Here is a 27,192-nt window from a genome sequence, read left to right as displayed (position 1 = left end):
CTCTGCTCGGGACCTGCTCAAGGGGTCGCACCAGACGCCCATCGTCCCCACCGATGGCCTCCCGACCGACTTCGACTGGTGCGAGCACGGCGCTGTCGGACCCGGACGGGTGAAAGGGGAAGACGGAGAAAGAAAAATTGGACCCACCAGTCAATGCGTTAAATATCAGGCCCACCTCTCATTGATAGAAGTTGTATCAAACAAAAAAGTGGGTAGAAGTGGTCCTCACTTTATAGATAAGTATAGATACTTGTATATTCAGTACCAATCCTCCTCTCTGGTATTGATTTTTAGCCATCTTTGAATAAAGTAACTTAATTTTCGATCCAGAAACACAATAGAGAAGAAAAATGTTCCTATGCTATACACAGTTTAAGATGTTGTTGGGCTTGTATGTGCTAATTGTTTTTGCTTGCATAAAAAAGATATTGCAATTCTACAGAAGATAGTGCTGTAGCGTTTCTGGGATACCTCCTTTTTATTCCCTCCTGAATGTAGTGCTACCCATATAGCATTTTATATCTTTATTGTTGCAATTCTACACTAGAAAGTAGAGTTGCAGAAGAAAAGAAAATATGCTATAGATGGTACCGCATTCATCCTGCCAGCTGATTTTATGATTGTCCCACCGTTGCTCTGACTTTATTTTCTGGAACATGAAACTATCTGAAGATAATTTCATAAATTTGAACCCAACTTTCTTTTGCAATGAAAATTTGACTCGAACTTGTGTTAAGTTTCTTTTTGGCGCTTTTCTTCCTATGTTCTAATAGTTGTATTTTTGAAAAACTTGCAGGTTGTGTTGTCTGAGACAAGGTCACAGCAGGCAGCTTCAATGACCGAGTTTAACCGAGTTTAACTGCTATAGCTGGTGTGAAACTGCCCTTTGCAGAATACAACGGATTTGACAGATTTAGTTAGCTCTGGCAGAAACAAAAATGAAGAAGATAACTCTTTTATCCATGAGTATGAGATGAGAAAGGCTTGGCTTTCAGAGCTAAGAGGTTCGTTACACTTTAGCAAACTCTTTAACGACCAACTTTCTTTTTATCCCTTGTATCTCCTTCGTCAATGTGTTCGTGAACTTTTTTCTCTCGAACATGCAGAGAACTGCACGTCGTTATATAAAGAAGAAGAAAAAATAGGAACCTTACAAACTCAGACACCAACACGCACACACACTCAGGAACTAGGCCACAGACTTGCCAAGTGCTCCGGTGGGACTTCTAGGCATTGTTATTTAGTCACTCAATTTCATTATTTTCTGTAACTTCAAGGAATACTTCTTAAACTTGTCTGAATGATTGAATTTTTCCAGTAGTAAGTGAGGTACCCGTGCTGACTTCGTCAATTTTGAGGATTTACCGGCTCAATCTTTTAAAGGTGCTCATAAGGGTAGGATTATGTGCATGTTCGTAGAGGTAAGTGTGCGTGTGTGTATATGAGCGTGTCGTGTGATTCAAAGAAAAAAAAGACAACAGTGGGTTCTTGGGCGTTCCAGCGCATCTGTCCAGCTTGGACATGGGCAGTGAGCTTAGCCGCTTATCATGAGAGGATCAGAGTGTTGGAGTGGAGAGCATGAGCGAGCGTGTAGTGTTGCAACTTGCTTTGAGACTTTGCTTGCTTAAGGCAAGGGATTTACTGCGTTATGGGCTTGTTTGGTTTGAACCTGAAAACCGAAGTGCTGCACCTTGTTTGGTTGTCGGGTCTTGAGCACCGATGCTGCTGCTTGTGCCAGGATGGAGATTAGCGCCATTTGTCTGGCTCCGGCACTCGTTTTTTAGCAGATTAGCCTGGCATTAGGGGAGGTCATTAACACACACTACCACGTCATGTGCCCTTCTCATTCTTTTCTTTTTTTTAAAAAAAAAGTACGACGTCACGACTAGTTTGTTCCCAGGCAAAGCCAATTGCTTTCTTTTTCTTTCTCTATAAATTGACGAGCACAAGAAGAATATTTAGCAAATATATTTTTTATAAAAGGAATTCTAATATCTCTTTAGAAAACTAAATAACGAATATAGAAATACTAAATAACGAATATAGGGAGGAATTGATTGATATATATGCATAATCTCTAACTAAGATGCAATACGACTCCAACCAAACACATCTTCTTCAAACTTGCCACGTCTATCAAAAACATCAACTTTACAAGCAACTAACATGAACACTTTTCACCAGGCAAATACTCCATGCCTCCAACCAAACAGGCCTAACAGTAGACCCCTGGCTGGCCTGGCCAAGCTCCCACGCACCTGGCTGGGCTGGCCTGGCTCGCCCACTGCACCTGGGCCTTTATTATTATTGTTATTTTTTTCCTCACCAGATCTTGCAACTGGATGAAAATCTCGTGTGATTCTTTGCTACTTATGCCTCACTTTTCCTTCTATAATTTGCACTGCAGGGATTGGATACATGTCATTGCCTTAAGTTCATCATGATGACCTGGTGGTTTATGTACCCCTCAGATCAGAATTTGTGCATCAGATGCTTTGCTATGCTTACACCATGGATCAACTAGTAAATTCTAGCTTAGTGTACTTATTATTACTCATTATTTTGCCTCCTAAGATGATTTAATACGTTTGAATTGAGACTTAACAACATTGAGGAGTGATGGAGGTATTCTCACATCAAATAGGAGGTATGTGCGTAACCAACAGTCTCTTGCATGAGATTCTCAAACTAGATGCAGGCAACCAAACAACTTCTCTTCCTAGCCATAGGCTACCGCATGCAGATTATCTTAACAACAGACATCTGTTCAAATATTATATTAAGATAATACATGAAATTCCAATCCAATCCAGATAAAACGAGCCTACGGCATGCAGATAGCAATTCGGCGGAGTAGAACGAAGACTACTGGTACGCAGTTAGCAATTATCCTAATCTGTTGCTGTTGTTGCCTAGGGATGCACGTTAATCTTCAACTTCATATTCATCCGTATCACCTTGGATCAGGCAGGCGATACCCAGCTGCCATTCAATGATATATTTCCTCACGTCATATCAGGTCAGCAATTTTCTAAACAAGATATGTTTATTACATAATAATAGTAAGATCGATGAGATGTATCAACATACATGAGTGGTGGTTCGATGTCAGATCCCACACGGGCCTTATGACCACCAATTGTCGCCCTGTCAAACATGCAGAATATCGAGATTTAATAGGATATTATGTTGATTTTACCGCCAACTAGATTATTGATCAAATGTCCAAACAAATCTTGCAGTCATGCAAAACTAAACCTGTATACCAGCACTATCATAACAACTTGAATACCAAAAGAGAAATTCACACTTACTTTTTTGTCTGCAAATCATCCAACATTCCTTCCAAAATTTCCCGGATTTCAGAAAAAAACAGGAACGGGTTCCTGTTTCTGTATCATAGTAATTGATGCCCACAAAGTTTCCATCCAAATCAATAAGGGGGCCTCCAATCACAACCTAACCAGGTAATATGGAGAGGTCAGTTGTGACGCCAAGTATGTAAGGCAAAGTACATCATAATCTGATAAAAGTAGGCAATTAAAATAGAAAAGGCAAGGGCGCTACCTTAGTGGTTTTACACGTACTGCACCAAAGATCACAATTCGCATCGTCTAGCACTTCGTCGGGTTGTATGAATTTCCCACTTGCAGCCATTAATAAACCTGATTCAAAGCAACGACCCACAGCTACCACCGTTTCATTCCATCGTATCACCTCAGGTTCCAGCAGCTTCCCACGACCATCGACATTGTAATTCTTGACGCTGACTAGAGCAACATTGTATTGTAAACTATAATGTTCCAATTTCCCTGCAGTCCGTTCGTTGTTTGGAAGCAACACCTCAATCCGCAAACAATAAAGTGAGACTTAAGCAGTGTTTTGAATGAACAAGAATCACAGTAAAATTAGGAGTACCAACCCTTAAGCTGCTCACGATCTCATTAGCGCCATCAGGATCCCTAACCAAGCTCACTGAGGTTAGAATAATTGAACATCCATCAGAGTCAATGAAAATTCCCGTGCATGCAAAGAACTTTGATTTATCTGGACACCATATCTGCCATTAGCTAGTGATGACTCAACATAAATATGAAATACTCCCTCCATCCCAAATTGTAGGTCATTCCAAGAATCTTGAAGAGTTAAAGCATCTCAAGTTTGACCAAATTTATATGATAATATAATAATATTTATGATGTCAACTAAGTATCATTAGATTCTTCATCAATTATATTTTCATAGTATACCTATTTGATGTCATAAATCTTTATAATTCTCTCTATAATTTTGGTCAAACTTGAGATGCTTTGACTCTCCAAGATTCTTGGAATGACTTACAATTTGGGATGGAGGGAGTAGTAAATAGCGCATCACTGTGAAATCACCATGGAACGAAGCAGGTGCGACAACTCTGTCAGATATGTTAGAATAAATTTCTTTCTTGAATTCACCCCAGACACCAGTAGGATATTTGTCGCCAAAATATTCTTCAAAAGTATCAACATTCATGCTACCTGGTGGATGAGACATCGTATAATAGTTAGTGGGACAGCAAGGCTGTAAAAATGCGCAGCACATGATAACTCAGCAAGCATTGACTCATGACCGCGTCCCTTGATGGACTGAGATAACCAAAAGTGTAAACCCAAACTGTACCATGCTTATCCTGGTGCAACAAGGTTGATTATCACTGACATGTGTTAAATCTAAGTATAGCATTTAACAATCACTTAAAGTTCTCTACATAACAACTTAACATTAAAATGTTATGGCAACTTGTGCAACAACTCATGCCATCTCTACTCTTCAAGGAGCTGTGATGGTCATGGTGTGCTCTATGCACACTCAATCCAGATCTTTCTGGATGGATTTATTAAGGATGTGCATGTAGCATTTTACAGCATAGTGTTGTACTATCTGCGTATGTGTATATGTAGCAGCCAATTGATATGATTATATGTATATAAATTTTTAGACCAGAGTAAAATTACTTTTCAAAATCAGAACCTGATGTATACTTATTTGTGATCGCAACGCTAGTGCTCAAGTAATGTTAACGGATTAACTCATAACACTATAATATAACTGTAGAAGACTAAACTAGCTATATAGAAGTACAAATGCAAAGGCTTAATTTGAACCACTAGAGGACCTTAGAAACAGTGATGAGTTGCACAATTAAATAACATTTACTGATCAATATTGGGTGGTTGTGTACTCACCTTCAGGATGCGAGCGAAGTTCCACACCTGTGCGTCTTTTTCTATGGCCGTAGATGAAACATTAATATGAGTATTAACCCAAAATGGATCAGCACGAGTAGATAGTGCAATAATACAACTGAGCAAATGTTAAAATAAATGTTTTTCTCGAATAATGCAGGAGAGCTGCGTGTCATTTCATTAAAAGAGAAAAAAACACAATACAAAGGGCAAAGAAAACCCTCCAAACACCCCACCACACACGCCCTTGAAAAACAAAGAAAGGTACAGACACCACACGCACAAAAAAGGACTGCCAACGACTAGCCTACCCCAAATTAAGGAACAAGACCAAGCAACCTGCAAAGGAGCTCCTGGAGAGCAGAAGCTCCGGCCATACACCAAAGGCTGGCAATCTTTTGCAAGACTACCTCCACTACTGGCCTTTCCCCTCAAATACACAATCATTTCTATGTTTCTATCATTCCCATGCAACTAGGATAATCAGAGAATTGAGACCACTCTTCTGCTTGCTGGGGCACTCTTTTGACAGTGCTGGCGCCTTTTCTAGCCAACACACGAGTGCGCTAGATCGCGCGGGTCGCAAACAGACCGAACAACAGAGGTGCTGCGCAGGCCGGTCCAGCAAACCGGTCTAGGGTTTGGTTTGGATCGGTTGTTCGAGGGGATAACAGCCACACTTATGTGGTAGGAGACGGCTAGGTTTACAAGCAAACCGGCAAAAGGATAACCAACGCACTTACGTGGTGAAGAACGACTAGTTTACAAGCAAACTAGCAAAGGCCGTCGAAGCTCTCGCCCGGGAGGGACCCCGTAAGGGCGTCGACGTCGCCGGCATGCTCTAGGTCGACCAGCAAGCCTAGAACGCCATCTATGGTCATGGAGAACAGTAGATGAACAACATGAATGTTGGAAAAGTATTAGGGTTGAGGAAATAAAAGTAGATTGTAGATTGATTCGATTGTGATGCCCTCAATCAGCCGTGGCCCTTTATATCTATAGGGTGGGGAGGTCTTGCCCCAGTAGGAGTCGAAAATTACATAAATCCCGTGTCAAAATATAACTCCTAATTCGGATTAGGTTGGGTAGACCGGTCAGACCACCCATCCTAACCGGTCAACCCAGGGCTGAATCTTATCGAAGCTATAACTCTCTCATCCGGACTCCAACTTAGGCGTTTCACATATGCATTTCGATCATCTCGACGAGATCTATGCAATGGTGAAGTCCAATATGCATTTTGAGCACTTTGATCTGACCGGTCTGACCGGTTGGTTGACCGGTCTGGACTGCCGGATCGGCTACAGGACCAATAACCTGTCAGGCCGCTTCAGTAGGCTGATCAGACCGGTTGGCTTCGTCATATCAGCCATATCTGCTAACTTTGGTGTTGTTCCAGGTGCTTATTTGTCCCTTTTAGCAAAATCACGTCCAGAGCATCCAAAATGCACAATTCATATTGAAGCCAAACTTGCAAAATACCAAGAGTTAGTACCAAGCCATGGTCTTAGCCTCACATATCTTGGGCCGTGCCACTTTTGGACTCCAACAACAGCCCTAGACCACCAGTTAGAGAAACGGGTGGTATCCAGTTAAACAAAATCTTGATAGTCAAGAGAGACCATACTCTCTTGTAATGTTCATATTTTAATCTCAACAAAATATTCTAACATTTTGAATTAGACAAATATGTTGGCTTCAATATTTGATACACAGGAATATGGCTACTCTACTCTACAATACAGAGCAACTGTGACACGTGCCTAGTACAGCTCATCTGTTTGATACTCCCTCTACAATACTCCCTCTGTCCTAAAAAGGATGCAACTATGGTATGCGTCCTAGTTAAAGTGCTTCACGTTTGACCAGGTTTGTAGTAAATAGTATTCACATTTATAGCTCCAAATTAATTTATTATAAAAATACATTTCGTAATTAATCTAATGATGTTTATTTGATATTATATATATTTATACTTTTTCATCTATAATAGGTCAAACTTGATACAGTAAATCATGACACTGTTCCAGAATTGCATTCTTTTGGGGACGGAGGGAGTATTATCTTACACTAGAGGTAACAAAGCATCAAGTTTTTATTAAGGGTAAACAAATATGTTGGCTTTAATATTTGATACACAGGAATATGGCTACTTTAAAATACAGAGCAACTGCGACACATGCCAAGTACAGCTCACCTATTTGATAATATCTTACGCTAGAGGTACCAAAGCATCAAGTTATTATTAAGAGTAAACGCTAAAAGCTGCAACTGCAAACATAGATAAGAAAACTGGAAATATATTGGCACACCTGGCTAATTTCACCATCTCAGGAAATAATATCTTTTCCATGGATGTCCATAAATTGTTCAAACGATCAAAAATTATATCCCTTGGCAAGAATATGGGTCTTTCCATATTCCAGAAAATGTTCATGCCAACAAAGTTCCCATCAAATTCAAAAAGTGCGCCCCCCTGCATAACCTAGAGAAAAAAATCATGTGGCAGGCAACAAGGATTACACTGGAACAGAATGAAACGACCAGGTAATAAGAGTTAGTCCCACCTTTACGTTTACTAGTTACTGTTGACTGTCTTCTGCAAGTTCTAAATGCTACTCCCTCCAGTCATTACTACTTGACATTAGGACACAAAAATAGACTCGAAAGTAGTTATATTTTAGTGCCGAGATGTCAAGTAATAACAAGGATTGGAAGGAATACTATTTTATTATCATTAATATGTAATACTTTAAAATGTATGATATCTTTGAAGTATGTTCCACTGCAAATTCAACCACTATGAAAACCATTCAACTTAACTGCACAAGGCACTACGGGAAACAGACAGTTCGTACACTCGGCAAACGACACACGGTAAATTTTGAGTCGGCAAAGTTAGCTTTGCCGAGTGTTCTATGTCGTGCACTCGGCGAAGCTTTCGCCGAGTGACAACAAAACACTCGGCAAACATATTTTTCGAAAAAAATAAAAAAAACAAAAGTGGCAGCCGGCACCACTGCCGGCCACCACCGCCGCCGCCACGCCACAGCCGCCGGCCACCACCACCGGCCTCCACCACCGCCGCCTCGCCACAGCCGACGCCCACCGGCCTCCACCACCGCCACAACCGCCGCCCGCCACGCCGCCGCCTCGCCACGGCCGCCGCCTCGCCACGGCCGCCGCCCGCCACGCCGCCGCCTCACCACGGCCGCCGCCCGCCACGCCGCCACATCCGCCGGTGGACGAGGACGATGGACGAGGACGGTGGTGGGGGAGAGCCGGATCTAGCCCGTCCGCCCGGATCTAGCCCGTCCGCCCGCCGGACGCCGCCTCCCCTTCTCCCCTTCTCCACCGCCCCCCGTCGGTCGACGTGGACGCCGCCGCCCGGATCTGGCCCGTCCGCCGCCCGGATCTGGCCCATAAGCCGGGGGAGAGGGAGGGGAGGGGGCCGGGGGGGGGGGGGGGGGGGGGGGGGGGCGGGCGGCGGCGGCGGCGGCGGGCCGGGGGAGGGGTGCGCGTGCGGCGGCGGCGGCAGCCGGGGGGGGGGGGGTGCGTGCGGCGGCGGGCCGGGGGAGGGGTGCGCGTGCGGCGGCGGCGGGGGCGGCGGGCCGGGGGTGGCGCGCGTGCGGCGGCTGCAGGAGGTCGGGGTGGGGAAGAGTGGGGAAGAGCGGGGGGCGGCCGGTCTGCGCGGGGGGCCGGGGGGGTGTTTTGAGGCGTGGGCCGGGGGGGTGTTTTGAGGCGTGGGCCGGTCTGGTTTGCCGAGTGTCCTACGTGGACACTCGGTAAACTATTGATTTGCCGAGTGTCCTATAGGACACTCGGCAAACTTTTTTTTAAAAAAAATTAAAAAATATCTAACAGTTTCAAAAAAATACCAAATTTTCACACGAACTAATATATATTCTCTGTTGATTATACAAAAAGTTTTGTAGTCAAACCAAACTCGACCGTCACTTCGACTCTAAATCTTATCGAATCCTCTCAAAGTTACTATTCTTCTTCTGAGATGTTTCGGTTTGTAATCATTGTACATGATGAAATGTGCAAAACGTTCTCAATTTTTTTCCACAGCCTCCACGTATTATATCATCACATCATGATAAATCTCATGATTTTCAGACTTTGCTTGTTTTTTTTACAATTTAAAAATACTACTGCCACACGTTCATGGTCGTGTTTCTTGAACAAGATGTTTGAAATTTCTTTTCATTTCATGGGTCAGGTCTCAAATTGGGCCAAATAACATGAATATCATTTTTCTACTCATTTTGTTCCATAATTTGAATTACTTGCAGTTCAAATTTGACTTATACCAAAATTTTCCTTGAAATGCAATTAATTAAATAAATATAGCAAATAAATCCAAAATATACCAAATTTTAACATGGAGTACCACATGTTGTATGTGGGGAGTAGAAAAAATTTCATGGTGAAAAGAGGAAAAAAAATTATTTTTTGCCGAGTGTCAAAAAAACACTAGGCAAACGCCCCTCTTTGCCGAGTGTTTTTTTTGCCACTCGGCAAACCCCCCTCTTTGCCGAGTATTTTTTTTGACACTCGGCAAAGAGAGTGGTTTGCCGAGTGTTTTTTATTTGACACTCGGCAAAGCCCCGATTTGCCGAGTGTATTTTTTTTGCCGAGTGTTTTTGGCTTGGCACTCGGCGAAGAGCTTGTTTGCCGAGTGCTCGAAAAAAAACAGTCGGCAAAAAAAATACACTCGGCAACTTTTAACTTTCCCGTAGTGAGGGTACATTTTGAAAGGAATAAGGCCAACCTTTTGCATTACAGTCAACAGCGACTAATAAAGGTAAACAGAGAGAGTAAATTAACATTTTCTTTATCGAATACGAGACACAGTTTAGAGAATATAGTTTTTAGGTCATAACCAGAAAAGCAACGTTGCAGGATCAGTAATTCAGTTTTTATTTATTATGCCATACTTTTAAGTCTACTGTGAGACTGGGATACGTGGATCCCGTATCAGGAACCCCAAAAAAAAAAGGAACCCATGCCGGATACTTTTTATAAAACAAATAAATAATAATGCATATTAAAATCCTACAATCTGTAGCAGCCTAGAAGGACCAAGCAACATTGAAATTAGGGTTCATTTCTCTAAAATGGTGACATGATCCCATAAGGCCATAACGGTGGCCGATCGACGTCGCCACATGACGACGTACACTACCAGCGCTAGGAGCAGTAGTTAGTAGTCGAATTTGCGGCTGCCATTTACTCGAATCGGGAAGGGACAAGGGAAAAGTCAAGCAACGACAAGTCAAGAACGGAGGAACAAGAAGATTAGACCGAGAACTGCAAGGGAAGAAACTCACCGGAGGTAGTCGCCGGCCCGCTGCTGACTCGCCGTCGGCGCTCGTGCGTGCTGCGTCGCGCGTTCGCGGAGGGCGTGGTAGAGTGGCGGTGGATCGTCGCCAGCGGTCCGCGGCTCCGGCGGGCGGGCGGCGGCGCTATGCGTGCGCTGGGCAGGTCAGCTGCGGGGCGTCGGGTTGGGACAGGCGGCTAGGGCTGGGCGCTGGAAGATACGTGTGATGCCCGTATCGGCGAAACGGCCCGATATAAATACAGAGGGAACCTTCCTCTCCCGGTTCCCACCTCCCTCTTCCGATCCGATCTCGTCCTCTCACGTCGCTGGCGATCGCCGGACGCCGCCGCTCCTCTAGCCCTCCAGCCGACGAGCGACCCCCCCGCGCCCCCCCCCCCCCCCCCCCCCCCCCCCCCCCCCCCCCCCCCCCCCGCAAGGCGTGAGTGAGCCCCCTCCCGACCAGCCGCTCGCCCAGACCTCGCCGCCCGTCCCGCCTGCTCGCCCAGTCGGCAGACCGCGAAGGTGAGTCCCAGCTGATCATTCTCCCTCAGTTCTGTGTGTATCTTTGCTGCAAAATGGAATGAAAAATGGATTGCGATGGTACCTTTGTATGTTGGCATGTATATTATCTGGCAAATGGAATGAAGATGGTTTGGTATATTCTATCTGCATATGTACATGCATATTAATTGGATTACAAAATGGATTGGTATGTTCGATTATGGTCAGTAGTGTCATTCCTTGATGATTACAGAAGCTGGACAATGGACAGCACCTTGCACTGCTCATAGGTATGGCCTGTCATGGTCGCAGAAATTGGCTTGTCTAGTACATGTTGTGCTTGCAATCATTTGTTGTTGGATTTGTGACAAACTTTACAGTGCTGTAACCAGTAGATGTTTGTATTCAATATCAATCCATTACTCATCATAACCTTAAATATGTATTTATGTCATGCTAAGTTCTTTTTAAAAGTTTCATGCTGAATTTTTTGGATAACAACATGGCTGATGGTGCAGACACGGGCGAAGAGAACCTTAAGATATTTTGTCAGTTAGTTTCGGAGCAAGTTAAGGCAAAGAATCGATTGGGGACCCACTTAAACAAACAAGGCTACTGCAATGTATATATTACCCCTAAATTAGGTGACGCAGCCGCCGCCAATGCAAATTAGGTCGGCTCCCCTTGATATCTTGTTTCGATGGAAACGAAATTAGGTTAGGAGCTGGTTCTGTTGGATCTTTAGTTCATCTGATTGCTTATCTACAGGCTTGTACCTCTTAAAATATCTGGGATTTTAGTGTGGGAAGTGAAGCTCTGATGGTTTCTTTAACCATATATAGTGCTTTTTTCCTATTGGTGCTTCATAAGGTTGTTAGGGCTGGATTGTATATATATTATTTCCTATGAATCAACCAATTAGTTGGTGCTTCATATTGGTGCTTCATAAGGTTGTTAGTCAGCTGCCAATTGTAGCTTAGCACCCCTCAGCTTCTCTATACCATGTAAATCAACCAATTAGTTTGGTGCCTGCTTTCTAGGACTTGTTTGTTGTTGCCGGTTTGCTTATCTATTGATTAAAATTTGCTGAAAAATCAGGGTGTTTTTTTTTTCGTGTTGGTACTCAAACATTTGATGTTTCTTTCAAATACTTTTGAGGTGTTTGGCATGTGGTTAATTTCCATGTAGGGTCAAGATTGCACGTGTAGTTCGTTGTGAATCCGTTTCTGCTTGTTTTGGCTCTGTCACGTTGCTATTCTCATTGCTTGTTCCTTGGTCCATAGTTTGGAAATTTTGTCCTTTTAATTCCATATCAAATATGAAATATGAAAATTTTTGTGCTCTATATTGGTTGGGAACTAATATATATGTTTCACTATGATGATATTTTGCACTCTACGTGTTCCTTCAACAGAATACAACCTGGTTGTTATTATTTGAAAAGTGAAAAAACTAACAACCATCAAGTTGACGGTGCATTTCTTTTGCTTTGCTTTATGAAAGTAGTATGGCATAAATAAAAATTGAATAGCTGACCCTGCAACGTTTGCTTTTCTGGTTGTTATGACCCACATTTTGCCTTTAATTCTGCTTCAGTTTTGGAAAGATGCTGCCAAGTAAGAGGGGTGCTGATGATCTTACAAGATTCTCAGCTGACAATAAAAGAACTTGCAGTGGAGAAGAGGCAACTGATTTTTTAGGTCTGCAGGTTCTTCCTTTTTCTTCATGTTTTTTTATTATTTATGGCTCTATTTGAGCACTCGTGTGTGTTTGTAACATGTTTTCTTAATTTGGTGACTTATTTTGGGACAATCAAGATATCTGGAGGGAGCTGGGTGGGGAAGTTGCATCAAAGGTGTCTAGAAGTGTTGTCTCAATTGGTTTGTCCGATGGTGATTATTCTGTTGTACCCTTAATTTTTTCAAAATATATGTCTAAAATCATTAGTTTTGAATGATATAATTTATGATCTTGTAGGGCCAAATGTGCTATATGCATCCTCTGGCGTAGTTATAGAATGTCAGTCTTCCTTCACAAAGTTTGTGACTTCAGCAAGTTTGGTTAGAGCTTTACATGATTCTGAAACAAATGACCATAAGGTTAAGGTTTGTGCTGCTGATAATTATTTACTAATTGCTATTGTTTACTTTACATAACTGTGACCATTCTGTGCTGTTTTGCTTTTATCAATATAGATTGTAGTACGGCATGAAGAAGATGTGGCCATAGGGTTTCTGGAAGAATATGATTTGGATTACGAAATTGCTGTTGTCAAAGTCCCGGCCGTCCTTGATGTTTATTGCGTGCCTCTCGATCATCAGGTGCAATTTGACCCCCATGGTCGAAAGGTAGTGGCAGTAGGGCGTGACATCTCTAACAGATTATTGACCACAAGTGGGACATGTACTGATTCGCGTGGATCTCAATATAGTCGGTATCTTATGTTCTCTACATGTAAATTATCTGAGGTACACTAGCATTATTCTGAGTATTCTAATCTTATTTGTTACTATATGAACTGAACTATGTCTTGTATTCAATAAAGAAAATATTAATGTACTACATCTGTTTACTCTTACACATCCCAAATTCCCAATACCTACCAAACTGTACACTTAAGTTGAATGGATTTTGTGTTGGTTGAATTTGCAGTGGAAGATAATATATACATTTTAAAGTATTTACACATTGTTATTAGTAGCATTTAGTCATTTACAATTTCCAAAAGACAATCAACTGTGACAATTTTAACATAAAGGTGGGAGTAACTCTTATTCGTTATCATTCTAAAGCCTGCCACTTTTTTTTCTAGGTTATGCAGGGCGGTGCACTTTATGATTTTTATGGGAACTTTTTTGGCATCAACCTCTTCTGGGATATGGAAAGAACAATTTTCTTGCCAAGGAGTATAATTCTCGAACGTGTGGTGCATTTTCGTACATCCTTGAAAAGGAGTGTATTTCTAAACCTGGTGAAGCCAGTCAGGTATGCAAATATATTTCCAGTTTGTTTATCTATGTTGTCACAGCTTCTAATGTTTACCCTTAATAACGACTTGATGGTTTGGTATGTCTACTCCATAGTTAAAGATATTTTTCAAATGGGATAGCTGTCTTATTGCAGGTGTCATAGTTGCTCTATATTGTAGGCTTGTAGTGTAGCAACATTCCTGTGTATGAAATATTGAAGCCAATATATTTTTTAATTCAAAATATGTTAGAATTTTATGTTGAGACTAACTATTAGGGGATATGGTATCTCTTGACTAAGATTTTGTATACATTTGCTTAGTTCTTTCTTGTTTTATTGCATTATCTGCTCATGTTGATCCCTTTTGGGTTAGTACTCATATTGATCTAGTGCTCATGTTGATCTTCATCTACAGGGATAAAAAAAGACAAATAAGACGCATAGGTGTGAAACTTCTCCCTCGTCCTGAAGGTGAGTACACAACCACTCGACATTGGTTATCAGATGTTTCTTTTTTTTAATTTTGATTCAGCACTATTTGTAAGGTCCTTTAGTGGCGCAAATTAAGCCTTTCCATCTATATTTCTATTTACCTAGTACAGTCTTCTACAGTTGTATTGTAATGTTAGTGCTAATTCGTGTACCTTACTGCTGCACTAGCATTGCTTGCGCGTTGCGATCACAAATAAGTATACCTCAGGTTCTGATTTTATAATGTAAATTTCCTCTGATTACAGAGATTATTGTGCCTATAAAAATCAGCTGACTATGTACATATGCAGATAGTTCAATACTTTATCAAATAAAATGCTACACGCACATCTCTACATAAATCTCAACTACTAAAGAATACTGAGTTGGTAATGATGGGGTGTCTGCCATCACCACCACTCTACCCCTATGTGTCACCACAATATTTACCCATCATCCTGCCACTTATTACAAATCAGTTTCACCCTCACCCCAATCACCTAGAACGACATCATGGAACCAAGGTTCACTACATACACAAATGTACTCCTTTGATTTTGTATTGCTGTTGCAACACGGGCAATTTGCTAGTCCATCTAGAAAAGATCTGGATTGCGGGTGCATACAGCACATCATGACCATCACTAGCTCCTTGAAGGTAGAGATGTTCATGGATATGTTCAAACACAATCACTTATAATATGAGTCACAAGATGCCATCATATTATAATTTTACAATATTATCTGCAGAAATTTAAGTGATTGTTTCATATTGTACATATAATTAGCATGTCAGTGCTAATCAACTTTGTTGCACCAGCATTAGCAAGGCACAACTTGGGTTGACTTTTTGATTTACCCCAGTCCATCAATGGATATAGTCAATCACAATTCCTGTACATTTGCTGATTTATCATGCATTGAACCTTTTTACAGCTCTTCCGTGCCACTAACTATTATGCAATATCTTGTCAACCAGGTAGCATTAAGATTTTTGGAGACGTATATCCTAATGGTGTCTGGAGTGAACTCGAGCATGGAGTTGTTTCTCACATATTAAGAAATCTTGTTGCACTTGCTTCATTCAAAGGTGATTTTACTGTAATGTGTTGTATACTATTTCGCATTTGTATTTAGTCATCACTAGCTAATGACAATTATGTTGCCCAGGTGGATCAAAATTAAGAACATGCACGGGATTTTTCATTGACTATGCTGATAAATGCCTGACTATTCTGACATCAGCGAGCTTGGTTAGGAAAAACGACGCCAAAATTATTGAGGGCTTAAGGGTTGGTGCTCCTAATTATATTGTGTGATTCTTGTTCTTTCAAGACACTGCTTAAGTCTGGTAGTATTTTTTGCAGATTGTGGTGTTGCTTCCAAACAGGGAACGCTGTGAAGGAAAATTGGAACATTATAGTTTACATTACAATGTTGCTCTAGTCAGCATCAAGAATTATACTGTTGATTGTCCTGTGGATCTGAACAGTGAGTATTTAGATTGGTCTACCAAGTTATTAGCCGTGGGCCGTTGCTTTGAATCAGGTTTAGCTATGGCTGCAAGTGGAAAATGTACCAGGTGGTCAGGCAACCTGGATTGCAAAGATCTTCAGTACACTGCATGTACAATCACTAAGGTAGCGTCATTGATTTTGTTTTTTTTTAATTGCCTACTTTTACATGAATATGATGTACTTAGCCTTATGTATACAACTGACAACCTCTCCATTTAACCTGGTTAGGCTGGGATTGGAGGGCCCCTTGTTGCTGTCAACGGCAAATTTGTGGGCATGAACTACTATGATAGGAACATGGGAACTCCGTTCCTGTGGTTTGATCTTCTCCGTGGAATTCTGAACTATTTTAAGACAGGACAGTAAGTGTGGTTTTGCTTTGCACTTAACTGAGATTTCTTCGAACATTTCAATAATCAAAGTTGGAGGAGGTTGAGTCGACATAATTTTTTATTAAATCCAATCTTTTGTGCTTGACAGAACAAATTATATGAAGATACGCCATGGTACATCAGGATTACTTTGTAAGCTGGGCTGTATTGTTAAAGATGGTGAGCAACAACCACCAAACAGGTAATGTTGATACATCTCGTTACATAATAATTACCATCTTTGTAAATATGCTGGTCACAATATGTTTTTTGGGAAATCGTTGAATGGCAGCTGGATGGTGGCTACACGAAGTGAAGACAAAATCCTTGAGGATCAAGATGAAGATGCATCTAACAATGAACGTGCAGCCATAAACAAACCCAATAGATATTATTACCGTAACGGAAATCTTTCCGTGTACAAGTAGTCCTACGGTCATGGAGCTTTTACCGTATACAAGTAGTCTTTTTTTCTACTTTGCTGAACCAGATGTAAGCTTGTTTTAGCTAGATTCGTTGAGGAATCTTTGTTTAATATTTGAACCCTTGTTATATGCAAGTCGAGAACTGTACTGCTGAATCGTATGAGGTTATGAGCCCAAACAATATGCTGTGACGTTAGTCTCTGCAAGTGGACCCGTGCGCACGTCCTGGTTTCGAAATGTGCTGTCACATGATACCACACAATGGATAGTTTGTTAAGTTGCTTCTTGAGCTATTCAAGATAATTAAATGTTACATTTTTGTATATATGACTGTGAATTGAGGGTCCAAGCTGTGTAATCACATGAACAGTGTTGGATGTTTGACCGGTGACTGCGACGGTTTCGTGCGCTGATGTGGCGCCGCCGACCTCCTCGTGCTCTTTGCCACGCACGACGCCCGCCTCCGTGCTCAACGCTGCAGAGGTAGGCCGGCGTTCAGTTTTATTCAAAATTTTCACGAAAAGAGCACACAAAACCGATCCAAACATCCTCCAATAACTACATCCATTGGGCTGAGTTTCGAGTTGAACCAAGGATCTATTTCATAGCGGGCTTGTGTGTCTATTACTTGGTTTCCTCGAGTAAATAATTCCCCCCCCCCCTCTCCCACCCCCATGGCGGACGTCGGAGATCTCGGATTTCATTTTTTCACCTCCCATAGGTAGCCTTTTAGTTTACGTAGGATGAAGATATAAACACATGTGTACTAAGTGTAATAATTTGTAGGGGATGTAAATAGTGTATGTGTACTAAGTGTAATAATTTGTAGGACTAATTCCTCCTCTAGAAGGTTGAAGCCGGATTATTTATCCATTATCAAAAAATCAATACGATGCTGTTGGAGCCTTTTGCTTGGAGGTACTGGCCAATACAACTTCACGAAACCACTAAATGATATTTTGTAGTTGCATCAAACAAACAGAAAAAAAAAGGAATGTTGGGATCGGCTCAGCTCTAGGCTTGCCTGAGCTACCTCTATAAAGATCCCCACGCACACACAGAAAAGACCAAAACCATTTCGAGGCTGACCACAACCTATGTAAAATCGTTATGTGACCAGGCAAATACAAAGAAAGAAAAAAAAAGAGGAACAATCTGCGCCGCAGATTACATTATTTGGTGTAATACAACAAACAGCACAAGCAAACAGGAATTTAAGGTGGAGATAGAACTGTTCTTCCTTCCTTGTTCTACAACAGAAACCGGCTTTTACGGCCTGATTTCTTGTGTCCCCTAACACTCCCCCATTTCTCCTCATGTTGTTATACATGTTCGGCCTATTTCGTCACGGCTGTTTTGTGTCTCTACTCTACTACTCTTTCAAATTATGTCCATACATTCTGCGTGTGGCATTCAGATTGCTCAAAGGAAGTATGTCAATTGCTGCTTCTTTCTGGAACCGCCTTCGCCGTACAGCTCGTTCCATTGCCTCAGCTCACCCATTATGGCGCCCTCGGCAGCGAAACTTGCAGCCACCTGCATTTCAGAGTTTAGGAGTATTAATAACAATTTTGAACTTGAAGCTACCCAGCTGTTCAGTTTAATGTTGGCAAACGCTATGCGCTGCAGTGTGCTTTTGAAATCCAACTTGAATTATGGATTCACCTGGTTCTTTGCTTCCTTCAAATCTGTCATGTTTAGTGGCCTTAGAATGATTGGCTCCTCCTTTTCTTTCTTCTTTGTAGAATCCGACGGAGCTCCTCCTTTTTCACGCTTCAGCTTCTCCTGAAGATATTGAGAACAAAAAGGTTACATAGTGTATTCACACAGTTCCTCTTGAATTAAGAAGCTTAAGTGTGTAGTGATCTCATTACCAGCTCCTTCTTTCTTTCCTTCTGTATCAGCTCCCTCACAGGGCGATACGCTGCCGTGGTGCATAGATTCTGTTACAGAGAAATGTGAGTGAACGAAGGAGTTTTTTTCTTTCATTTTTATTGGTATGTCTCATGATACTGTCACTGACCTTAAGATCACTGCCACTATATCCTTCTGTCATAGTTGCTAGCTCCTTAAAGTCCAGCCCTTCATCAACTTTCTCCTTTGACAAAAGCCGCGTCATAATCAGTTCCCGACTTTCCATTGATGGCAGACCCACCATGATTCTGTTAAAGAAAGAGAACACACCTTAGGCATAGAACATTGGAATGGTTCTGTTAGAAATACAAGGATGGACAAACATAACTACTTCATCGTAGGGACAAGACACAGACCTCCTCTCGAACCTACGAATGATAGCCTCATCAAGATCGAAAGGCCGGTTAGTTGCAGCAAGAACAAGAATTCTCTGATCTGGTCTTGACAAGAGTCCATCCCAGTGTGTCATGAACTCATTCTTGATCTTCCTCATTGCTTCATGCTCCCCAGCTCTGTTCCGCTGCCCAAGCATGCTATCAACTTCGTCAACAAAAATGATAGTTGGCGATACTTTGGCAGCTAATGTGAACAATGCGCGGACATTCTTTTCATCTTCCCCAAACCACTTTGACGTGATAGTTGACATCGAGACATTTATAAAACTTGCTTGAGCTTCATTTGCTATAGCCTTGGCCAGCATTGTCTTTCCAGTTCCCGGAGGGCCGAAAAGTAATATACCTCTGCAAGGCTTAAGAAGACCTCCTTTGAAGAGGTCAGGCCGTCGAAGAGGCAGCATGACAAGTTCATGAAGGGATTCTTTGATATCATCCAAGGCACCGATATCATCAAATGAGACTCCAATTTCATTAGCAGGTATAACTTCCGGTCTAATACGCTTTTCAAACTCATTATCTGGTGGCACTTCCTGGTAGCAAAAATGAAATGACAGATTGGTAAATTAGTTTCTCGAGACATGCACAGGATAACATAGAGCAGACAATAATAATACTACATTACTACTTATTTAAAGATGCAACCAAAAATTCTATTACCGGTGCTTTTGCAGCTGGAGGTGGACTATCCTTCTTCTCTGGTGCTGGTTTGCTCTCAACTGCAGGAGCAGCAGCAGCAGCAGCAGCAGCAGGGGCAGCAGAAGCGGCAGCAGGGGGGCGTACTGGTGGCAGCAAAGTTGCAGGTTTTGTTTCTGATTTTGCAGCAGTTGGAGCAGTTCCTTTTTCAGCAGCCTATATATTTGAGGTATGGTATGTGAATAAACACATTTTCTGAATGTTTCTTAGACAAGTAAAATTGGAATACTAAGGACAAATTAGGTATCCTTGTATTAACAAAATAAGGCAAGCCAAAGAGCCTAGCCAATTTGCTAAGTTTTAAATGGTAAAAGGTTTTAAATAGTCTGTAACATATCAATCCAGACGCCAGCTGCATCATTCTTAGTAACAATCCAAACGCCAGTTGCAACATTTTACTGTAACTTACTTAGTGTTTTTTACGCTAATTACTTAGCAAAAGTTACTGTAATATCAGTACAAACCTAGCAGCCTTCTCAGAAATGTAGGCAAACCAGATAACAAAACCTCGCAAGGTAGAATTAAGAGTAATAATTTTTATCATCGTGTGTATATTCAGTAGTGTACATCTGTAATATAAATCATAACAAGAGTAAACAGCGCTATCTTTTCATCATGTGTATTTAGTGGTGCATATCTGAGATTTAAATAATAATAATGATAATAATAAACTCGGAGGAGCATCCATTGAACAAACCTTCAAGGCATCAGCAGTCACTTCCAGCTTCAAGCTGTCCTTATCACTCATCTTGTTCTCTTGAAAAATTTCCAATGCATGAGACAAGCTGTGCCATGAAAGAGTCACAAACCGAGGAACAAATGTAAAGATCAACAGACAACTATACCAATATGCTACCTACCTCTTTGCAGATATAACTAATTTTCCATTTCGGTACTCCGGCTCTCTGTTATTCATCAAGTGATATGAAACTGCAGATACCACAATCTCCTCTATATACTTACTAAGGCCTATTGTATCAGATAGGCATATCGAGCCTAAGTCATCACACTCGAGGTCATTTTCTGCAAGGACTTCCAAAATATGATTCCGGTTATCTTGAAACTGAATCATCTTCATGTCTTCTTCTAATTGCGAGTTCCAACTTACAAGGTGATTTTCGTTTTCAGGTGGCTTGATTTCAATATTATATGGGAATAAAACAGTAAGCCTGTCGTCCAACTCCTCATCAACGTCCATCTCTACAATCCTTGATCCAAGGACAAGCACTGGCCCTTCAAGCTTGTTTAGTAATTTTTCAAACAGAAGATACATTTTTGGGGACTTGTGAAGAAACTTCTCAACATCTCTTATGTAGAGTACAATTGGATACTTTTTAGAGACTGAATGCAGAACCTTGTACAGTGCTTGTACTAAAATTTTCTCATCAAAAGTCCAGCTGCTAGCACGTCTGAGAGGAGCTGCATTGTTTATCATACACGATCATGAGAACAGAAAAGGTGCATAATGCGAAGCAGCAACACAGTAAAAAATTACTAAGGTGACTGCTCCCGCAAAATTTGTACATTTTCTCAATATTCATTCAATTAGGAGTACTGTACTCTTGTTTGTTTATTTTTCAACTATTTTGCATGCACAGTGTTACCTGCAGAAAATCACCTTATTATATCAGTATATTTGTTCATTCTTCATTGTTATAATATTGAAATGTATGCATTACTAAAAGTAATGAGGTTCATTGACAAAATAAGAAAATAAACTACCTCTAATCAATATGTGCTTTACAACCCTGATATCGGATTGACAAATTCTACCTTGCTGGTGATAAATTAATACCACACCCACTATTTGACACGCTAAGCACACAAGCAGCTAGAGACTGCAAAGTGCCATTAAGGTACACACACATGGCAATGTAATCAAAGAGGTAGTTTTCTTTTAAAAAAAAACAAGGAGGTCCAGTTTAATGCTAACATAGTTATTCAGCCAGCTCATAAAAGGGTAAGGTGGTAAACAGTAAAAGCAAGAATTTTATTCCGGGACATAACTTCAGTCCAGTGCGACTAAGTATTTCAAAAGAACATCTTATGACCTGTATTAGTTGAAGGACCTTGCGATGCCAGGCTACTCATATCGGATGAAGTAGATGCATTTCTTCTGAGCTTTGGTAAGTTGCTCATACTTTCAGAACTCCTGGAAAATTCCATAGGGCAGCAGCATATAAAAACAGTAAAATGAATTCTAGTATATATTTCCAAGAATACATTAAGGCTTAACTTTTTCAGACCTTAGTTTCACATCTGTCATGCTGCTTTGTCTACGTATAGTTTCTGTGACAAAAACCAAGGCAATTAATAAACATACAGCTAATTTTATGAAGTAAAAGAACGACATTCAGTCATTGCATTCTTCAGTCTATACATGCAAGTGAATTCAGTTTCATACTGAAGAAGTAAACAACATTAAGAACAAATGGAAATCAACTGATTTTAAGAAACTTAAACCGCTCTATGGAAGTTTAAATGTTCAGAACAATGAAATGCAACACTGAGTTGAGGTCTGCAGATTCAGTTTGAAAGCTGAAGTAGATTACTGAGCATCAAGCAAAACATTGCAGAATAATGAAGAGCTGAACAGTATTTACTAAATGCTCAAGTGACCTTTTGGTTGCTCCTTTTGTGGAAGGATTGAAAGAGATCCAAGCAATCCAGTCACACGTTCAAACGTCGTCTCAGATATTGATCTTTTAAATGGCTGACACGAAGAAAATGCTCCAGTTAGAAGTTAGTCAAGGAGCACTCAATCTGTGAAGAGTTGAAAAAGATCAAGCTTGGCAATGATATGCAGACATATTACAGCACCGTATGAACAATAAGCAAACGTAACACACCGGTGATTTCCATTAATACTTACATCCGAAGGCTGGTGCTATGGGAATGTGACAAGATGAAAGTAACCACAGAATGCTTAAAGGTCTTACCTGCTCTGTGCTGCCACCAGTGCCATATTTGCTATGGATCTGTAAGGAAGGATACTGCATCAGAAATTCCAATAAATTTTGGTATAACAAGAAAATGTGGCAGCCAAACTCACCTTTATAAGAAAATCTGTAGGGTCCAGCAAGAGCAATTTTGCTTGGAAATAGTGGGCAAGCGCCTTGGCGAGCATCTGCTGGTAAAGCTCTTCAAGCAGGAACTTAACTTAGTCTGAAGACGAAATAAGTGAAATGACTGAACAATTGTTCACTTTCGCGGTGAAGATAATTACCTGCAGGGCCTGACAACAGAATCGCACGACTAGCTGGAGCAAGATTCCTGGTGTACCTGGAGATGTCTGCTTGCTTCAAGTGAACATACGCGGCGCTTGTAAGCACAACGCGTGTTTGCTCACTGCACATTGGAATCGGAAGTAAAGGAAATAAACAGAGGGGGTTGAGATGATGAAATGAAAATGAAAAAATGTGCTGCACGCCAAATGGGGAAAAAAGAGAGGTCACTGCGTGTGCACATCATTTATGCAGTAACATCACTAATTCACTATTGTTCTGCAGGGTGCTATCCAGACCTGTACAAAATGAGCCCAGCTTTTCTCAGCCGGTAAAGGGGAAAGAATTAAAAAATGGGATAACTGTCCATATTTTTTTAAACGGGAGGCCATTTTCGTCACCAACTTTCGTGGTAGCCGTTTAGTTAATTACACGGAGCCTACCGTGAGATATGTTTGTCTGTAGGTCAAATTCATCTACTAGAATAGAAACTGCTGGAAGATCATCTGGGTCCCTATCTTGCGCGACAGAGTCCGGATGCAGAGTTCCCCTGCTAACGCCTGGGACTGAAGATCACACGCACTTTTCCCTCTATTTTTCTTCTTTTTTTCATCAGAATAAAAAAGTATGAAGTTGATCTGTACGCCTCATGTATATGTAGTATGTGCATGAGAAAATCGCGTAAGAAAAGGAATAAACACACACACACACAAAAAAAACAGAGATCCCGAACTGCACAAGGTGACGCAAACAGCTCGAGCAGAGTGTGACGAACTCTGAAGCGAGGTGCGTAGTAACACGAGGAGTGGTTTTCGTTGGTGCAGTGCAGAATCGATCGCGCCCAGTGATGAGTCGCGCACGCGCCGGAGCACTTGCGCAAGGGAAAGGAGGATCGGAGGCGGCGGCGGCAGCTGCGGAACGAACCTGAGGTAGTAGGGGAACTCGTCGAAGGTGGCCTTGCTCTCGGCGCCGTCGACGAGGAGGCGGCGGAGCTCCTGCTCGACGCGCTCGACGGTGACCCCGTCCCGCGACGACGAGCCCGAGCGGCCGCCGCCGGCCCAGGGCGCGGACGCCAGGCCCAGCCCAACGCCGACGCCGATCCCGATCCCCAGCGCCGACATCACCACGCTCTTCCCCTCCATGGCTAGCTGGCGATCCGGGCGGCGGCGACGACGACGACGTACGCTGCGGGCGCGGCGCGCAAACCGGGAACCTAGCTCTGCGGGAGAGGGCACGCAGCCGGGCTGGCTTTCTTGCTAAAATTAAGCGAGGGAGGTGGTGGGAGGAGAAATCAGGTGGCGCGCGCGGCGGCGGCAACGAAACGGGTGGTGCGGCCGAGGCGAGGCGAGATGGAGGGGGAAGCGCAAGAGGCGGGCGGGGCTCTGCTCGTTGCCGTAGCAGGCTGCTGGCTTCTCGGGCCTTCCTCTCCTCTCCTCTCTCTCTCTCCCTGCTCGGCGTCGTCGGGGGCGATGACGCTGCAATGGGGCGCCGGCACGCGGCCTGCGTACGTGTGATATAGCGATACACGTACCACCCTGCAGAACAGGCAAAAAAAAAATGGAGGGCGATAGGTTGCTGCGGTGGTGCGCCCGGGCGAGGCCTGGGTGTCACTGCCCGATGGCAGAGGTGGCGGCATTCTTCTACCCGGAACCCTCTGGGTTTGATGAATCATGAATAGGCGCCGAGGCGTTTTCCACATTAGCTTTCACCACCGCTAGCCGCAAAGCTAGAGCAAATTGGAAGGGTGCCACTTACCTTGTGGACTAAATTGGAAGGGTGCACTTACCGGCGCATAGAGTTGAGTTACGAGGGGTATATATATGGTGAAAATTTGTAACTAACAACTGTTTTTTAACTTTTTTTTAGGGTGCATTAGCACCCTAATGGCAATATACCTTCGCCCCTGACCACCACCATTGCCCATCAAACCACACGATGACGCAGGTGCAAGCACTGCGCGGGAGAGGTTAGAGCTGGAGCTGTTGTTGAGTCACTAACGCGTGTGGGCTCAATCCATACATCGGTGATCCAATTGCAGAGAAAAATACTGTAGAGGAACCACTTCCATACTGGATCTAGGATTTTAGGAGGGGAGGCTTATTTTACTCTTCTCTTTTTCTTTTTCTTCTTCCTTCTCTCTTTTTTTCATTTTCTTCGCACAAGACTGAAAATTATTGGTGGAGCTTTGGAAGGCTCACTAATGGACATGGACTGCATGGGGCGGGAGGGCTTTAGCCCACGCTGGGTCCACCCCCGGGCCCCGGCGGCCCTGACGGCACCTCAATGTTGCCACTTCGGGGCATGCATGATGCATCGTGCGGTCGTCGGCTCCTTCGTGCAGTGCGTCGTCGTATCTTTTGCAATTGTGGGCGTCACGTCCCCTTCCCCCGTGCAGTAGCACTGCTAGTAAAGGATCAGATCATAATACGTACTCCTAGCAGAGCTGACAGTGACACCGGACGTCGGCGCCCGGTCAGTTGGTGCATGGCGCGCCGCCGCCGGGGTTAGTATGTCAGGGTTGTTCAAAAGCCTCTAACCGGCGGTGACGCGCAGCCCCCTGCAACGCTACTCCAAAATCCAGCCAAGCCTGCACACCGAAGCACCCCATCAACTCGTCTGCGGCCACGGCAAGCAGGATGCGGCGGCGGGTGGCCACGGCGAGGTCCCGGCAGACGCGGGTGGCCGCTAGCTGCGCGGCGACGGTGGGCGGGGCACGAAGCGCGCAAGCGGTGGCAGCGGCAGAGCCACGCGCGAGCCGGCGGGTGAGGCAGTGCGAGCGTGCAACAGCGACCGGGCTAATCGAGAGCTGTGTAGCCGGTGAGGCTGCGGTCCAACCTCCGCGCGCAAGGCGGCGGGGCCACGCTCCGGCCGCTGCGCACGAGCTGGCTGGCGAGCGAGGCCACCAGCAGGGCGAGCGCACGGCGGCGGCGGCCGGCGTCGAGTTAGCTCGCGCCAGCGGCAGCGGCCATGGCGAGCTGCGCCTCCTCGGGTCGCGTGCTGAAGAAACGACGCAACCCTCCAATGCGTTTTTCACGGCGTCTACGCCCGTTGGTAAGCGGGACGACGTCGTTTCGATTTCTTGGTTTTTTCTTCTCTCCTCAATAACTCCCCTGCCACGTCATCTTTTGGTGACGTCCATTTAATGTTATGGAAGGATGCTCACACGTTAAAACGCGAGGAATCATCGACCAATAATGAACTGCACTGATCAGCCGTCGATGAATAATAAAAGAAAAAAGAAATAATCCTCGCGGGTACCTGTTCGATCATGTACTCCATCACTGCACTATTTGCAGGGTGGCCTCGCCTAGAATGTTCCAGTGCCAGCTGATGGGCCACGTCACTCTTTTAGCTGAAACTAAGGGATCGCGACCTGGTGCCACGTGCCCGTGCAGGACTGGCTGAGAGGCTACGCGGCATGCATGCAGCGCGCTTCGTGGAGCGAGGTGGGCCAGCCCGAGAAAAAATATCTCCCGTGCAACGTGCGTGCGTGCCCCGCCCGCGTCCGCCGCGGACCCCCCGAACACAAACCAATCACCTGACACCCCCCCCCCCCCCCCCCCCGCGTCTGTTTGCAGAAATGCCCTTCCGGAAATTCATCCCGGCGCTGGCCGTCATTATTTTTCCTGCAAGGGAGATCCATGGCTATATGTCTTGATGTGATTGGCGACTTTTGTTTACACATTGTTCATGCCTCGAGAAAATCATGTCTTTTTATTTTTCATTTCATTTCCCGAATGTAAAGATTGTTTCCGAACATTTTGTCTAGTGAGATACGATTTTAGTTTTTTTGTTTCATTTTCTGAAGGTGTCGCAACATTTATTAAGTGAGATAGTAATTTTGTTCTTTTTTTGTTTTATTTATTATTTTTGTTTTATTTTCTGAATGGAAAGATGGTTTTCCAACATTTTGTTGAGTTAGAAGTTTTTTTATTGGATTTTTTCGTTTTTCGGATTCATTTTATGAATGTACCGATGGTTCCAAACATTTTAGCAATTTTGAAATACAAGTAAAAAGATGACATAAAAATTATGAAAAAATTAAATATATTGTTTTCCCATGTGCTTGTATACATGAGAATGTTCCACCGTACCGCCGATCAGAGTGGGCAACCTGAAAGGTTCCACGGTCCACATCTTATTAGCCACCCTACTAAGTC

The 27,192-nt window shown here is 43.2% G+C and overlaps 3 protein-coding genes across 45 annotated transcripts; 1 reads left to right on the top strand and 2 right to left on the bottom strand.

Moving 5' to 3' along the window:
* Positions 1-2,030: 2,030 nt before the first annotated feature.
* On the bottom strand, positions 2,031-8,660 carry LOC117857514 (uncharacterized). Of its 43 annotated transcripts, none has more exons than XM_072294123.1 (9): positions 7,793-8,648; positions 7,538-7,710; positions 5,226-5,266; positions 4,389-4,517; positions 3,925-4,047; positions 3,568-3,851; positions 3,315-3,459; positions 3,091-3,147; positions 2,031-2,401 (listed from the first exon to the last, which is right to left on the bottom strand). In XM_072294123.1, the coding sequence occupies exons 2-9, from the start codon at positions 7,705-7,707 to the stop codon at positions 2,367-2,369; spliced, it is 984 nt and encodes a 327-aa protein (XP_072150224.1). In that variant the 5' UTR covers positions 7,708-7,710; positions 7,793-8,648; the 3' UTR covers positions 2,031-2,366. The 43 variants fall into 43 exon arrangements, 5 of the variants coding, with proteins under 5 accessions (XP_072150224.1, XP_034596105.1, XP_034596108.1 ...); XR_011898323.1 differs by lacking the exon at positions 2,031-2,401 and adding exons at positions 2,694-2,982; positions 5,969-6,096 and having other exon boundaries at positions 3,568-3,843; positions 3,923-3,975; positions 4,389-4,414; positions 7,538-8,642; XM_034740214.2 differs by having other exon boundaries at positions 3,568-3,843; positions 3,923-4,047; positions 7,538-8,647.
* Positions 8,661-10,982: 2,322 nt separating this feature from the next.
* On the top strand, positions 10,983-17,131 carry LOC117855682 (uncharacterized). The gene is made up of 13 exons (XM_072294126.1): positions 10,983-11,073; positions 12,649-12,752; positions 12,870-12,944; positions 13,030-13,157; positions 13,248-13,520; positions 13,865-14,037; positions 14,438-14,493; positions 15,473-15,583; positions 15,664-15,785; positions 15,861-16,133; positions 16,239-16,372; positions 16,491-16,583; positions 16,674-17,131. The coding sequence occupies exons 2-13, from the start codon at positions 12,659-12,661 to the stop codon at positions 16,807-16,809; spliced, it is 1,668 nt and encodes a 555-aa protein (XP_072150227.1). The 5' UTR covers positions 10,983-11,073; positions 12,649-12,658; the 3' UTR covers positions 16,810-17,131.
* Positions 17,132-17,866: 735 nt separating this feature from the next.
* On the bottom strand, positions 17,867-24,530 carry LOC117855003 (uncharacterized). The gene is made up of 15 exons (XM_034737271.2): positions 23,957-24,530; positions 23,035-23,156; positions 22,861-22,949; positions 22,748-22,786; positions 22,428-22,521; positions 22,055-22,097; positions 21,860-21,960; positions 20,669-21,227; positions 20,506-20,593; positions 19,773-19,964; positions 19,077-19,645; positions 18,830-18,968; positions 18,681-18,749; positions 18,472-18,591; positions 17,867-18,342 (listed from the first exon to the last, which is right to left on the bottom strand). The coding sequence occupies exons 1-15, from the start codon at positions 24,172-24,174 to the stop codon at positions 18,229-18,231; spliced, it is 2,556 nt and encodes an 851-aa protein (XP_034593162.1). The 5' UTR covers positions 24,175-24,530; the 3' UTR covers positions 17,867-18,228.
* Positions 24,531-27,192: the final 2,662 nt, after the last annotated feature.

The sequence above is a fragment of the Setaria viridis genome, chromosome 5 (genome assembly GCF_005286985.2).
Source record: "Setaria viridis chromosome 5, Setaria_viridis_v4.0, whole genome shotgun sequence".
Classification (NCBI taxonomy): Eukaryota; Viridiplantae; Streptophyta; class Magnoliopsida; order Poales; family Poaceae; genus Setaria; species Setaria viridis.
Note: the sequence above shows the minus strand (reverse complement) of the source record. Positions and strands in the feature narration are given on the sequence as shown.

Coding starts and splice junctions, on each gene's coding strand:
- LOC117855003 (XM_034737271.2), bottom strand. CDS start 24,174: ATGGAGGGGAAGAGCGTGGTGATGTCGGCGCTGGGGATCGGGATCGGC. Junction 22,950..23,034: donor TCTGTTGTCAGGCCCTGCAG/GTAATTATCTTC, acceptor TCCTGCTTGAAG/AGCTTTACCAGCAGATGCTC. Junction 20,594..20,668: donor TTAGTTATATCTGCAAAGAG/GTAGGTAGCATA, acceptor TTCATGGCACAG/CTTGTCTCATGCATTGGAAA.
- LOC117855682 (XM_072294126.1), top strand. CDS start 12,659: ATGCTGCCAAGTAAGAGGGGTGCTGATGATCTTACAAGATTCTCAGCT. Junction 13,521..13,864: donor CTACATGTAAATTATCTGAG/GTACACTAGCAT, acceptor TTTTTTTTCTAG/GTTATGCAGGGCGGTGCACT. Junction 14,494..15,472: donor ACTTCTCCCTCGTCCTGAAG/GTGAGTACACAA, acceptor CTTGTCAACCAG/GTAGCATTAAGATTTTTGGA.
- LOC117857514 (XM_072294123.1), bottom strand. CDS start 7,707: ATGCAGGGGGGCGCACTTTTTGAATTTGATGGGAACTTTGTTGGCATG. Junction 3,148..3,314: donor GATGATTTGCAGACAAAAAA/GTAAGTGTGAAT, acceptor CATGTTTGACAG/GGCGACAATTGGTGGTCATA. Junction 2,402..3,090: donor GACATCGAACCACCACTCAT/GTATGTTGATAC, acceptor CAATCCCTGCAG/TGCAAATTATAGAAGGAAAA.